We start from the raw sequence: 14,290 nt of genomic DNA, 5'->3' as shown, positions 1-14,290 counted from the left end.
AAAGCCTTCCTCAGCTAGATCGATGGCGCTGTAAAAAGGCTATACAAATTACCGACACAGGTGGGCACAAGACAGGCTTCAGCTGAGATGTAGTCTTTGCTTACTAGGCCTTGGAACATGTGCAAGTCACTTAAATTTCTTTCTTACTCTCATCTATAGAATGGGTAAAAACAGTAGGCTCCAACAGGGATTTTTTAAGGGAGAAGTCAGATCATGTACACAAAATCCAATGGCCTGGTGTCTGGCCCATTCAGGAAATATTATATATTAATAAATATTATTATGCATATTAATTATACATATAATTATACATATCAACGCACATATATTTATATTACATATTAATGTGTATATTATTATACATAGTATACATGTTTACATATGAAGTTACATGGCACAGAATAAGCCATCACCTAACATGGACTCCCACTAAAGAAGAGACTGTAGTAATACTCTCCAAGGGTATTTTTTGAACTTGAGATTGTCATGCTCGAAAAAGCATAATCTTTTGTTGACAATACCACAATTTACTGCCACTGGGAAAGGTTATAAAGCCAAAGGGGATATGGTTATATGCACGAGAAGCAATTTTCTTTGGCACAAACAAATATGATTAAATCTATTTTAATCCAGTGCTGACTTTATTTATTATTTTTTTAAGACTGAGATTGGCATTTTGTGGTGCCAACTTAAAAAATATGCATAATTTATACTTATCCTTTTCAAAGGAAGTTACTTTTACTTTTTTTTTTTTTTTTTTTTAACTCCATACCCTGAACTGTGATCTGTATACCTCTATTACTCACACTGGGATTTCCTAGTGTAGGAACTGGTTGTAACTGAGACTCATCTAGTTAGTGTGTTTGTTCAATAGAGAGAGACTTCATTAATCGATGTATTACTGAAGATTTTCCTTTTACTATTGGGTAAAGAAACTTTATCATTTTCTCTTCTGACAAAAGTTAAATGCATTTATTATAGGAAACTTGGAAAATACTGAAAAATACAAGAAAGAAGACAAGAGCCATTTCTAATTCCACCCTGAGTAATAACTACTATAACATGATGGGACATAGTTTTTTGGGTTTTTGGTTTTTTTTCAAGTCTTATTACCTATTTCTCTTCTTCTCTCTCTCCAGAATTCGAAGTTGGTACCAAATTAGATGAATGGTTTTGTATCAGACAGTTTAGTATTATCTAATCCCCATGTTTTCCCATAAAATTCCATCATAGGTATGTAGCTTTGTTATTTATCCATTACCTTATTGGGAAATATTTAGGTTGTTGAAAACATGTTTTTCATTGAAAAATATTACAAGGAAATGATGGTTTTTAAACCTGATCATTAAAAATTCTTCCTACCTGGCCAAAGCAACCTGCATAATGAATAAGGCTTGGGAAATCCTTAGAACAACTCAGCTCTGCGATGGCTTCTGTTTCACTCACCATCCAACGGACGCACTCCAATTGACCATTCTACATTGGAAAAAAGAAGGAAAGAAAGAAATTCAAGGTCACTGAAGTTTGAAAAACACCTCATAGATGGTAACTTTGCCAAGGGAAAAAAATAACGTGAATTTTGGTTCTTGTATTTGGCTTCATTTATTTGCAGTCTATCAAACTGGTCTGTGCTTTTTTTTTTTTTTTTTAAAGATTTTGTTTATTTATTTGATAACAGATCACAAGTACGCAGAGAGGCAGGCAGAGAGAGAGGGGGGAGGCAGGCTCCCTGCTGAGCAGAGAGCCCGATGTGGGGCTCGATCCCAGGACCCTGAGATCATGACCTGAGCCGAAGGCAGAGGCTCTAACCCACTGAGCCACCAAGGCGCCCCTGGTCTGTGCTTTTTAATTTTATCTCTGGTCTGTGCTTTTGGCTCAAAATCCAATGGGGAATTTTTACTGAAATGCATCTTCATAACTATAATCAGTTAGTTTAAAATGACTTTATTGAGGCGTAATTTGCACACTATAAAATATACTCCACTCTTTTTAAGCATATACTTTGATGAATTTTGACAAATATATATTCTCTTATAACTGCTGCTCCAATCAAGATAGAGAACATTTCCATTTCCCCCTTTCCCAAAATCTTTAGGACTTCTCTGGTCTTTGCCCAAGGCAACCAGTGATAGGATTTCCATCACAACAGGAGAGAGTACATAGTCTTCTGTGTCTCACTTTTGTCACTCAGCATTCATGCCTCTGAGATTCATCCAAGCTTCTGCTTGTATGAAAGGTTTGTTCTTTTTTTTTAAATTGCTGGTAAGTATTCCCTTGTATGAATATACCAACATTTGTTTATTCATTTGCTCTTAGAATAGGTTTTTACCTTTCATAATTTCAAACGGTAGGATTCCAAAATCAAGAAAGAGAAAATAACTTTACTATATTGGCTCAAATGCTATGCTGTGTTCACCAAAACCTTCGGTGACTGAGATCCCACATTGTACAAATGAGGAAGGCAGCTGTGAAATGTATAACCTAGTCATTAGGACCCAGACTTTGGAATGAATTTAAATCCTGAATTCACTACTTAGATTTAAGGCCTTGAATAAGTTGCTTCCCCTCCCTGACACTCAGTTTTCTCATCTGTGAAATGGCAGGGATAGTATTAACTGCTTCATAAAGTAACTGTGAGCAGCAGATGAGACAAAACCTATGAGCTTACTCAGCACACAACACTGTTACCTTTTACTAGTAGCACACTCTCCCAGATCCTCTCTACCACACATGAGACATTCAGCTGCCTTCCTGGTTTGCCCACGGTGGGACCTTAGCCCAGAAGAAAAGAGCTACCGTGCCATGGAGTCAGGGAAGCTTATTCTAGATACAAGATATAGGAGGTAATCTACTCATTTTTTCATCTATACCTATTTGGATAGTGGAATTTCAAGCAGTCAACTCTCAACCATTCACAGGCAGACACTATTCTTCCACTGGGGGAATCTAGCAAGATCAAGTGGGTGGTGAATAGCTTCCAGGTGCCACCTCAGATCTGTCTCCTCCCTCCTTTGCACTCCTTGCTGCCAGGGGAGTTTGGTCTGTATGGGCTGGCTCCCTTGCCTGCTTGAATTTTTAAATTTCTTTTCTGCTTGCTTTGAATATAGTTTATTATTCTTTTTCAAGTTTCTTAAGGTAGAGGGTTAAGCTATTCACTTCAGAGCTTTTTCTTTCCTTTTTTAAAAAAAGATTTATCTATTTATTTGTGAGAAAGAGAGTGCACAAGTAGGGAGGAGAGGGAGTAGGAGAGGGGAAAGCAGACTCCTTGCTAAGCAGGAGCCTGACAGGGTGGGGGTGGGGAGAGGCTCTACCTCAGAATCCTGGGATCGTGATCTGAGCTGGAGGCAGATACTTAACCCACTGAGCCACCCAGGCATCCCTGCTTTTCTTTTTTTAAATACTGGCATTTATGACTATAAAATTTCTCTCTCAGCATTGTTTTAGCTGTATCCTTAAATAATATATTCCATTTTCTTTCATCTCCAAATATTTTCCAGTTTCCTTTGTAATTTCTTCCTTGATAAATGATTATTTTGGTGTGTGTTAATTCCAGAGACTTGTGAATATTCCTAATTTCCTTCTGTTACTGATTCCTAATTGCATTTCATTATGGTTAAAGGATATACTTTGTATGATTTCATTCCTTTCATATTTATTGAGACCTGTTCTGTGGCCCAACATATGGTCTATTCTGGAGAATGTTCCATCTGTATTAGGGGAGAATATGTATTCTGTTTTTGTTGGGTAGAATGTTCTGTCAGGTATCTGTTAGTTCTAGTTATTCAAAAAGGTAATGTTTGAATAAATGTATTAAATAATAATATGCTGCTATAAAAGCAGAAGGAAATAGATTTCTACTATGGTTTTGAACACACCATTGCTTGCCATAAATAGAAAGACTAAGAAAACAAACAAAAAAATCATTAAATTCAAACAGGAGATTTTTGCTGCCAGAGTCTCTGAAACTGGGGTCACTCACGGGTGTTAAAAAGGAAGACAGTAGGTTATGTCTTTGAAGTTATTTTCTCACCAGACCATTGTGTTATCTTTGAGCTTAATCAGAGGACTGAACAAGAAGTAAAAAGGAAACTAAGGTTATTTCATTCCAAGTCTGCTTAGCTCCTAAAACAATGAATTGTTTTGGCCCCATTTTAGAAACACACCATATAGATATCTTTCTTTCCAGTTATTTTGCTTAACTGTTCCCAAAGGGCACTCAGTAATGCCCTGAACTGCCACAGGATCTAGTGTTGGGTCCCCCAGAAAACTCTAAATAAATTCTGCATGTAACTGGTAAGAATTTATTATGTTCCATTTAAGGAGTTTAAGGGGAGGGGTATGTGTTCTAAAGCCTTCAAAGCCCCTTTTCTCAGGTAATCTTTTTATTTGATACCCTATCTCTGACTCTGTTTTCTGTCAGTCCAGTCACATGATCTCAGCAACTTCTGCTCCTTTGAACCAAGTTTGTTGTCTTTAGTGAGAGCAGGGCTCTCAGAACTATGCTTAATGAGGTGAAACGCCATGAGTTGGTCACTGGTGTTCAAAATAATTCCTAAAACAGAAGAATGATGACTTCGTAGAACTCCCTCAACTTCTCTGATGTCTATCAAATGACACTGAATGGACTGAGGCAGGATTTGTGTCAAGTCAGATTCCCAAAGGGGATAGCACTTACTATGAAACATTTGTATTGACTTCTTTTGTAAATTCTAGATTAAATGAAGAAAAAGAAGAAGAGTTCCATTTCTCATATCATTGCCCATAAAATATCTGAGACCCCAAATCCATAAGAGCTTTTGAATCTCATGGGTTTGATATGCATTCTTCATTAAAACACAAAAAAACAACAGCACTGCAATTCAAGGTTACATGCTGGTTACATGACAGCAGTATGTTGACTGGAGGAGTTTAAGAATGAATTACCAATATCGGTACTATAGGAGGTTATAGCCAGGATTGGCCTAATGACCACCAAGTTTCTAAGATACTGTCCTACTCTGAGAATTCTTAATCCATGAAAACAAGCACTAGGGTATATAAATGAAGAAAAAAACTTTCTCATCCAGCTGTGTAGCTATGATATACTCCATAATCTAACAACAGTTAGGAAAGCTCATGAACGCTGTATTTTATAAACACGAAAAGAGCGAGGCAAATGTCAACATTTATTGGCATTGCAAGAATATTTTATTCAACACCGACCAACACCCATTGATGACCAGATCCAACCCCTGTCTTCCCACGGGACTCTGATATAGGACTAGAACCAAATTTGCCATCATGCACTTGAATTACTAGTAACTTACCTGCCCTATCTATCTGGCTATCAGCTTCTGAGGAAAAGGGACTAAGTCTCATTCATATTTGTATTGTCACCACCTAACACAGTACCTGGTGGACATGGTACACATTGTTGAACTCATCTATCCTGCACCTTGACTTCCCATCTAATTTCTCTTTCTTCATGATGGCTGCTTGCAGTTCAGCTCCTAATACCACATAGCGACCTTCACTAAAGGAAAGTGATATCTACCAGGGTCTTTGATCTCTTATTTTATCAAAAATATGCCATTTTCTATACTATCTTGGAAATAATACATTATCATTGAATACAATTAAATAAAGCAGAAAGAAACTTTTCATACTTTTCATACCATTCACTGAATGGTGGGGCGCCTGGGTGGCTCAGTCGGTTAAGTGTCTGCTTTCACCTCAGGTCATGATCTCTGGGTCCTGGGATCGAGTCCTACTTCGGGTTCCCTGCTCATCGGGGAGTTTGCTGCTCCCTCTTCCCTGCCCTTCTTTCACTTATGCTCTCTCTCTTTCTCTCTCTCAAATAAATAAATAAAATCTTTTTAAAAAGTGGAGTGAGGGGTGCCTGGGTGGTTCAGTGGGTTAAAGCCTCTGCCTTCGGCTCAGGTCATGATCTCAGGGTCCTAGATTGAACCCCACATCGGGCTCTCTGCTCAGTGCAGAGCCTGCTTCCCTTCCTCTCTCTCTGCCTGCCTCTCTGTCTACTTGTGATCTCTGTCTGTCAAATAAAAATAAAATCTTTAAAAATAAAAAAATAAAAAAGTGCAGTGAATGGTAAATAAATTAAAGATGCAAAAATTCAGATTTGCATAAAAGATATAGCAAGGGTAGGACAGCACTCACTTGTATTTCATATTAACATGTTCTTCAGTGAATACGCAAGTGCATTTCTTTAACTAGCAAGTTCCCCTAGTAAATTTCAAAATTTCTAAAAACGATTCTTCAGCTTTTAGAGGACATAGCTATTATGTAAAGCAGAGCACATATGCAGAAGCACCAGATGTATTTTATTTCCCGGAACTTCACTTCTGGCTTCTTTATAAATAGGACTGAATTCTACACTTAGGGGCCAAAGATCTTAAAAGTAAGCGTAGTTTAATAGCCAACCTTCTAGTGATGTGTTATGTTTTAGAGGCACTCACTGCGGTGAGCTATAAAAGCCCATGTTTCCCTGACTCACAATTTCTAACTTTTTAACTCTATCCCAGTCGACATGACACTCAGAACTTGGCTCTGACATTCTAAACAACTCTTGGTACCAAAGACGTTTACACTTCAGATGTGATCCGTTAGAACCCTGCTTTATTATCTGAAATACTCCTGAGACTTACCATTCCTTAAAATACACCTTTCCCTCATTTGTCTCGCTCATTATACTCACATTAGGAAAAAATGAAACAGTCTCAGACAAATCCAGGTGTGGTTAAAAATTTAAATCGCAGTCGTCATGAATAACAAAAGCTCTGAGAACCACAAGAGATCATTTTCCTTCCTCTCTATTAGCTGATGTGAAGATTACCCTCGTTGCACCATAAACTGGAATATAGTTTCCAAAGCTCAAAGCAGTTAGTAACGGAAATGATTATTCTCTTAAATGTAGTATGCTCATTTGCCATTTGCCTGGTACCCAACGCTACTCTCTCCCCATACTCATCTCTCCAGCTAAGCTCACTAGGAATCTTCAAAAACAGAAATCCACCTTCTAGCTGTGCCGGGTCCAACCCCCAACCCATCATCACCTTGATGGCCAGGCCTGCTGGAGTCAGCTTCTCTGTGTTTCGCTCACTGAGGCAGTCTTCTCCCATCAAAGAGGTGAGGTGCTGCAGACACTCGGCGTGTCCCTGCGACGCGGCCACATGTAAGAGATTGTTGCCATTTTCGTCGTGAATTTTGTCTAGGTTGTCAGCAGCGAGGTGTGGCTGTAGGGACGGTAAGATTAGACCACTTGAGTCAAGAATCAGAATGAGATGCTGTGGGGGTTTCATTGCGGACACTGGGAACAAGAGTTGAGTTTCCAGGCGGTCTCGTGGCCATCCTGGGGATCTGAGAAGTCAAAAATTCCCTACTATTAATGCTAATGACTTTCCATTACAGTTTTTGCTATCCTATCCTTTGGAACCCAAGTCCTCAAGGGACTTACCTTCATGGGAGACACGGCGACAGGGCTCGGTCAGCGAGCTCACAGAGGGGCCAAGATGGCCTTCTAAACAACTCCAATGACATTTATGGTAATTGGCACGTTCCCTCTCTGTCTCCTCCACTAGACTGCTAAGTGCTGACAGCCAGACTGTGTTGTATCCTCTGTTGTAGGTTTGTTGAATGAAGGAACTACTTCTCTCCACCATCTGGTCTGCCTCAGACGACGGCAAACTGGCTTTGATCGCAAGCTATCTGGCAGCTGACACAACTAGAGCTACCACGGGATTTCTTTCCAGACAATTGCACCCCAAACAAACTCCTGGGGCACCTGGAGGCTATACCTGGCCGTTAGTGTTCTCGCCTCTAGTGAAGCTTACTTCTCTGTGTATGACATGGTTGAGAGGGACTGTTGGAAGAGTCGAGAGGTGTTGTCATCAGGGAAACATGAAAACGTGGGATGGGCAGAAGAAAAGAATGAACCAGAGAGAAAAAGAGAGGAAGATCCAGGAGAAATGGAAAAAGCTATTTTCAGGAGAAAAAAAATATTACTTTTTTTTGGGGGGGGGGGGAAGTGTTCAAGCCTATCAGCCTATGACAACAGTCGGATTTGTGACAAGAGACCAGACACATGGTACTTATCTCTGCACGGCTTTACCCTAAGTGGAATCACACTGCCAAGATGTGATGATTTTCTCGAGTGAGATTTTAATTAACATCATAGTATCAGCCCAGGCTTGCTACTGTTTGATCCAAGTCTGGAAGCCAGAAAAGAACAATGCAGGCAGATGGAGTGTGATTTCAGTTGAGCTTTCTCTGAGCCGAAGCAGAACAGAATTTTCTTACATCACATTAACTCTGTGACTCGAGTCTTTGGAAAAGTTTCTTCAGGATCCCTGGACTCGCGGCACTGGAACTGAGTAAAAACGCCACGGAGGTCAGAGGGCAACTAAGCTCTAGGGGACGCTTCTATCTGCAAACGCTTTCAAACTTCCTGGTCCAAGTCTTCTGAATAATGATCAGGATAAAACAGAAGACCCTCTGTTCATGCGATCTGGCAGGCCCACCATCAGCAAGGAACCGACGTCCCCACAAGTAACTGAGTGAGAGCACGGGGACCCCTTCGAACACGGAAAGGGACGTTACGATTCACATGAAAGCAAGGGCTGGACTTTGTTTTGTTTTTGTTTAGATTACGGGTCTGATTCCTGTCAGATTCATGCACAGTTAAAGTGGAATAACATTCCTTCTCCAGCCGTTGGTTTTCTCCCTGTATTAACCTCCTAACTTTGCATGTTAAAATTCAGAAGGCACATCACCTCACTCAAGCTATGAGTAAAGATGAAGCAAGAAGGGAACAAACGCTCATCATTCTGTTACTCATGAATGGAGCCAATAAAACCGAAGTCTCCAGAAGATGGACTTAGATCACACTTACCAGGAGAGAGATCTGTCCTTCCTTAACAATGTTCAAGATGCTTTTCACTTTTTTCAGATGCTCACTCCTTTCTTCTGGGCCCTGGGAGCTGGTCCAGTTCCCATTCCCGATGGGCTCTTCTAGTTTGGGTTCCGTGGCTGCGGACTGCAGATGGAAGGCCCTGAGCTGACAGTCTGGCACTGCCTTCTCGCGTTTTCGACCCGGAGCATCATTAAAGGTCTTATTGAGGAAGTCCTTATTCTGGTTCTCGGGCTCGTAGGCGGAGCCACACTTCACCAGTGGGGGTGAGTTCTCAGAATCTTCAGCAGAGAGCTTTTGCTGGTCGCGGACGCCGGACGATGCTTTTCTCAGCTGAGGGCTTTTGACGGGCGAAAGAACACAAAACGGGGTCGTGTTGGCTGAAGAGCTCTCAGCACTGCCGGGAGAGCAGGCTTTGCCAGAAAGGCCATTGATGGTGGTGCACAAACCCAAAATTCTCTTCTCTGGAGTCACCTTGGTGTAAGAGGCAAGCTGTTGACTGGATTTAATGTAAGGCACATCCAGAATCTCATCCATGTCAAGGTCATAGTGCTCCAGTTCCCCCAACAAGGTGCTGGGCTCGGTGCTCTTACTTTGGGGACCGCTGTCTCCATCTCCAGGGCTGAGCTCTTCGGGTTGGGGACCTGGGTCGGAATCACCCCCTTTCTGGTACTCTACCTTCTGGTTCTTCTGGTCATCGCTTTCGTTGTTCTCCAGAGTCTCTGGCTGGTGCTTTAGCGGGGAAACTCGCTTCACGGGACGGAACTTACTGTACACGTCAGCGATTCCCGTGGGCTTTTGCGTGTTTGTAATGAGGGCCGACACGTTGCAATTCCAGCCGGAGCTCGAAACTGTTTAGAAATACATGCAAGAGGAGAATATTACATTGAAATGCCGAAGGTATCTTGGCCACCCAGGCAGGCATAGTCCACTCGTGATACGTTCAAAGAAAGCCCCTGCCTGAGGGAATGACCTCGAGAGAACGTGTATGGTAAACCAAACAGTTCATGCTGACCGCTGGAAAACAGTGAGTGATAAAAGTTATGGCCTACTGGCTCAAAACTGATGAAAATACTAATCATGGAAAAAGCAGACTGCTGACACAAACAAGCAAACAAATAAATCGAGAGTTTTAGGCTCATTCCCTGGATGCGTATACCTCTTTGGAATGATTAGGATACTTGTCACGACCTTGGAAAACAGAAATGAGAGGACGGATCCTCCGTGTTAAATGAACTTCCGAAGTAGTTTGGGGAGAGAAGGGATGTGTGTGCGCGTGCATGTGCGCGCGCGCACACACGTACATACGTATTTGTATACCCCTAAAGCTTAAAAAGTCCCACATAGAAAAGGGGTAAATTACTTAACATTGGGCAAACTGAAACCGTGACCCATTGGGTGACTGTCCCCCACAGATGGTTATCCCAGAGTACCACCATTCAGGGGCATTTCCGGTGCTCTCTGGAAAATGACACAGCAACATAATGTATTAACACTTCACAACAGAACATGCTGTGAGATTCAAGGGTGTCCTCCAATGTTGGCAAAGCTGGGAACAACCAGGAGGAGAAGGAGCTGCAAAGGGAGAGAAGGGAGGCGTAGATGTGCACGTTGGTGGACATTTTTCTTTCTTCTCATTTATCTGCAAAGCTTAGATTAAGATTGTCTGGTTTGCCTTTGAGGGAACGTCTGGTAGACACAGAGTGTGCAGTGAAACAATGCATCTAGAAGTTAAAGAGAACAACATCTCTCCGGGTTAGCCTCACGGAAGATAACCCTGTGCCTTCTGGCGCAGGAACAACAGTCTCCTCTCTCATGATGATCCTGCTTCCTCTCTGGGACACTCCCCTGACTAGACCACTGACCCGGCTCCCTTGAAAACCTGGGAGACCTCTGATTTATGGCCTCCTCCCCTTCCACTTACATTTACACCATCCCCCTTTCACAGTGGAGGGGAGGTTTTAGCACATGCCCTCCATCTAGGGGCCTCCCATCTCGCTCTCCTCTTCTGGAACAACAACAGGTAGGAAGTATTTAATCCCACCCCATGGTCTTGTGTCCATTCTTTGCTACTGGACACAACCAAAGAATGAAAGACAGAGGTGGGGTGAATTCAGGCCTGTCACTTCTAGGACAGTCACTGGCTACCACAATTTTAGGGGTGAAAGTGGCATACAAGTTATTAAAAGTTCCCCAAATTGAGATCACCGGTCGGTCTTGTTCCTATTGGGAAGTGTTCTAAAAGGATTCAGAGAAAGTTCTGGAAGCGAGCTAAGGAGTGAGAGAACTATTCTGAGCCAGAATACTATGTATAATACTATGTAACTGTATGGGGTCTTACCTCCAAACAGACCATAATTTGGCATGGGGTTTTCCAGAGGGTCTGCACTAAATGGTCTAGTTCTAAGACCTTTAAAATCTACGAAGAGAATCCAATGAGCTGTGGAGGGAGGCCTGGATTCTGTCCAGTAAGGAACAGGTATTAACAAGGAACGTTCCAGAAGGGAAGAAAGGTATCTAGATGCTGCTGAGCTGCCGCTTCTCTTCCCTTTCGTTGGCTCTGGTTCCAAGCTGTACACAGTACTTGGCACAAATTAACCAATGCTAGTATTTGAATTTGAATCTCACTTTGTGCAACGCATTAAATCTCCTTGTAAATGCCCGAAGCGCATCCTTCTGAGGGATTTACAGCTTAATATCACAGGGGACAAAAGTCCCGTTAATAAACTCAGAGGAGTGGTAATCACCAATGAGAGCTGGGTTTTCTAAAGTTATTTATGAAATGTAAATATGCAAAGGCAAAGACTAATTCCAGTTGGTCCATTATAAATTTAAAAGGTTTCCTATCCTTTATAGGTCCATTTTTCCCCCAAAATGTGAAGCTTTGAAAAATTGTCTGCCAGAAATTTCTGCCAAGCTTTCCTCTCTTCCTTTCAAGAACACATGGTTACTTATTTCAAACAGCAGAGAGATAGCGGATGTAAAGTTTATAATGTGTAAATATGCCTTTAATTTTATCCATCAATTTTTCTGAAATGCTTAAAATACAGTGGCCAACATATATGTGTGTGTTTATGTATACACACACATACCCTTGACATTTCAGAGATACGTACTTATTATGAGGGATGGTATTTGCTAATATCTGGTCAATTACCTTGATTCCTTTGGAACTTCTTGAAAACGTGCATCTCAGGAGGTAATAAACAATTTTTAAAGTCACATAATTTAGTGGACCAATACAACGAGTGCATTGTACCAATATATTTAGGTATTGTATAAGGTCGTGGGTTCAAAGGGCTACTCTTTTATGTTGGCTTTATTTACATGTGAAATTTTTTCCAAGTGATACAGGGAAATGGATACCATATGTTTCCCAGCTGTTTTGTACTGACAGGAGCCATTAAGAATGCTCTATGGAAATGAATTCTGTCTGAGTCTTAAGAAAACACTTCTTTCCACAGATGGGTCTAGAGACTGAAGAAGAAGACAACGTTAGGCTTGTTGTCTTTCCTCTTCTTCAAACCTCTGATTCTTTTGTAGGCTCAGAGTGAAATCGATGCTTTCTAGTCTGTGTCCTGTTGACCAGGAACAAAAAAAAAATCCCAGTGACATGAAACTGATTGTTCAAGAGGGTCTCATGAGAATGTTCCAATTCGTTACTACATATACTCATCTGAGAAGGAAGGGCAAGTTTATGCTACACCTAAGACAAAATTTGAGATTATTTTTCCTGAGCTGGGAAAATGAGCATTTGAAGTACAACATAGGAAAAGGGGCTACTAATGATTGACAAGGTTTTAATTTCCAATTTTATGAGGCTACCCCGAATTTCATTTATATTATTATTCTACACCAACACCATCATCAATTTCTAAAAACACATGAAAACAAAGTTCAGATTATGCTTACTAGGGAGATTTTGAGGCTAAATTTGTTTTCTGGAAATCATGAATAAAGGCCTCGTATGTTAAGCTATAATCCCTGAAAATTTTATCTGTTCTCTTATTAGATCTTTACAAGCTCTATGAGAATGGGGTCTGTGCCTAATTTATCTCTCTATCCCTCAAAGCACTCAGTAAATTGCTTTACAGAAAGAGGTTCTTAATGAGTTTTTGGTTGGATGGATTCATTTCTAACATCTTACGAAAGTAAACGTGTCTAGCGTACCTTGAACTTGTCTACCTGCTTATGTTACAAATTTTCTGAAATGGTCATTAAATTCAGTAAATTCAAATGTTTCGGAGGCCAATTGATAGGCCACCGGGGTCTCTTCCAAACTCTGGCGTTGGGACTGTCTGAGCTCCAGCAGGGTGGTTTCCAGTGGCCTGCTTGTTGACCTTCCCCACTCTGCTGTATCCTCAGCAAACATTTAATGTGAGCCTAAGATGGGTACATAGTTGTCACAGGCAGCACGTTCCAAAGCAGGGATCTTAGCGCTCTCATCCCTTATTTGCTCCCTCCCTCCCCCCTACTCATCAAGTACACATACTCTACTACTATCTCTTCTTTGTAAACTTGGCCTGGGTCACGTGACCACACACGCAGTGTCCCAAACAATCCCGCTGGGGAGCATCACCGGCCCTTCTCTTTCCTTGACCTGCACCGCTCATCCCTCTCGGCACCAACTCCTGCTGTGGCCCGATCACAAATTTTTCTCAAATCTCATCCCTCTTTTTCATCCTATTATACTGACTGGACCACACGGGAATCGTTGCACATCCTCTACAAAGTTCTAGCTACTTCTCTGGTCTCCTTTTCTAGTCCTGAGTTATCACTCTCCATGTAGGTCTGATTTTGTCAATTCTTAGCTCTGAATCCTCAGGTAGCCCAGTATGGCCTATGACATGTCCCCTTACGTGGCATGCATATCCCTGCAGTACTGAACATGGTACACAGGAACCATGCTGAACACTCTTGACTTAGAGAGTAAGGGAGCCATGTGTTGTTCAACTCTCTTTCTTCCCCCTTACTCATTCGACACAGTTTAGTGCTACAGTGAATTTAACTCCTCTCCCAAACCTACCACCTCCCTTTAAAATAATGAAACTATAGCCTCAAGCTCAGAGACTTTGAGAAGCAAAGAGTTAACAGGAATGTTTTATTTTAATGGTGACCTTGAATTGACTGCAAGTGATCTTGGTTTTCTCTTTCTCTCTCTTTTTTTTTATTGATTTCAGAGAGAGAGAGCATGCACACAAGTGGGGTAAGGGGAAGAGGGAGAACCAGTGTCCCCATTGTGCAGGGAGTCCAACCTGGGGCCCAATCCCAGGACTCCAGGATCATGACCTGAGCCGAAGGCAGACGCTTAACTGACTGAGCCACCCAAGCACCCGTGACGTTGATTTTCTATTTACAATACTGGTGTGAAGTTTCTTTTGAAAA

At 41.5% G+C, this 14,290-nt stretch overlaps 1 protein-coding gene across 2 annotated transcripts in view; it reads right to left on the bottom strand.

Moving 5' to 3' along the window:
- Window positions 1–14,290, bottom strand: part of SNCAIP (synuclein alpha interacting protein) — a 150,906-nt gene that overhangs the window by 29,751 nt on the left and 106,865 nt on the right. For both annotated transcript variants that reach the window (XM_080804905.1, XM_080804904.1), the window contains exons 4-6: window positions 8,888–9,756; window positions 7,053–7,232; window positions 1,363–1,476 (exon numbers count right to left, since the gene is read on the bottom strand). In XM_080804905.1, the coding sequence (XP_080661031.1) occupies window positions 1,363–1,476; window positions 7,053–7,232; window positions 8,888–9,756 (1,163 nt within the window). The remainder of the gene's footprint in view (window positions 1–1,362; window positions 1,477–7,052; window positions 7,233–8,887; window positions 9,757–14,290) is intronic.

The sequence above is a fragment of the Martes martes genome (genome assembly GCF_963455335.1).
Source record: "Martes martes genome assembly, chromosome: 5".
NCBI classification, from domain to species: domain Eukaryota; kingdom Metazoa; phylum Chordata; class Mammalia; order Carnivora; family Mustelidae; genus Martes; species Martes martes.
Note: the sequence above shows the minus strand (reverse complement) of the source record. Positions and strands in the feature narration are given on the sequence as shown.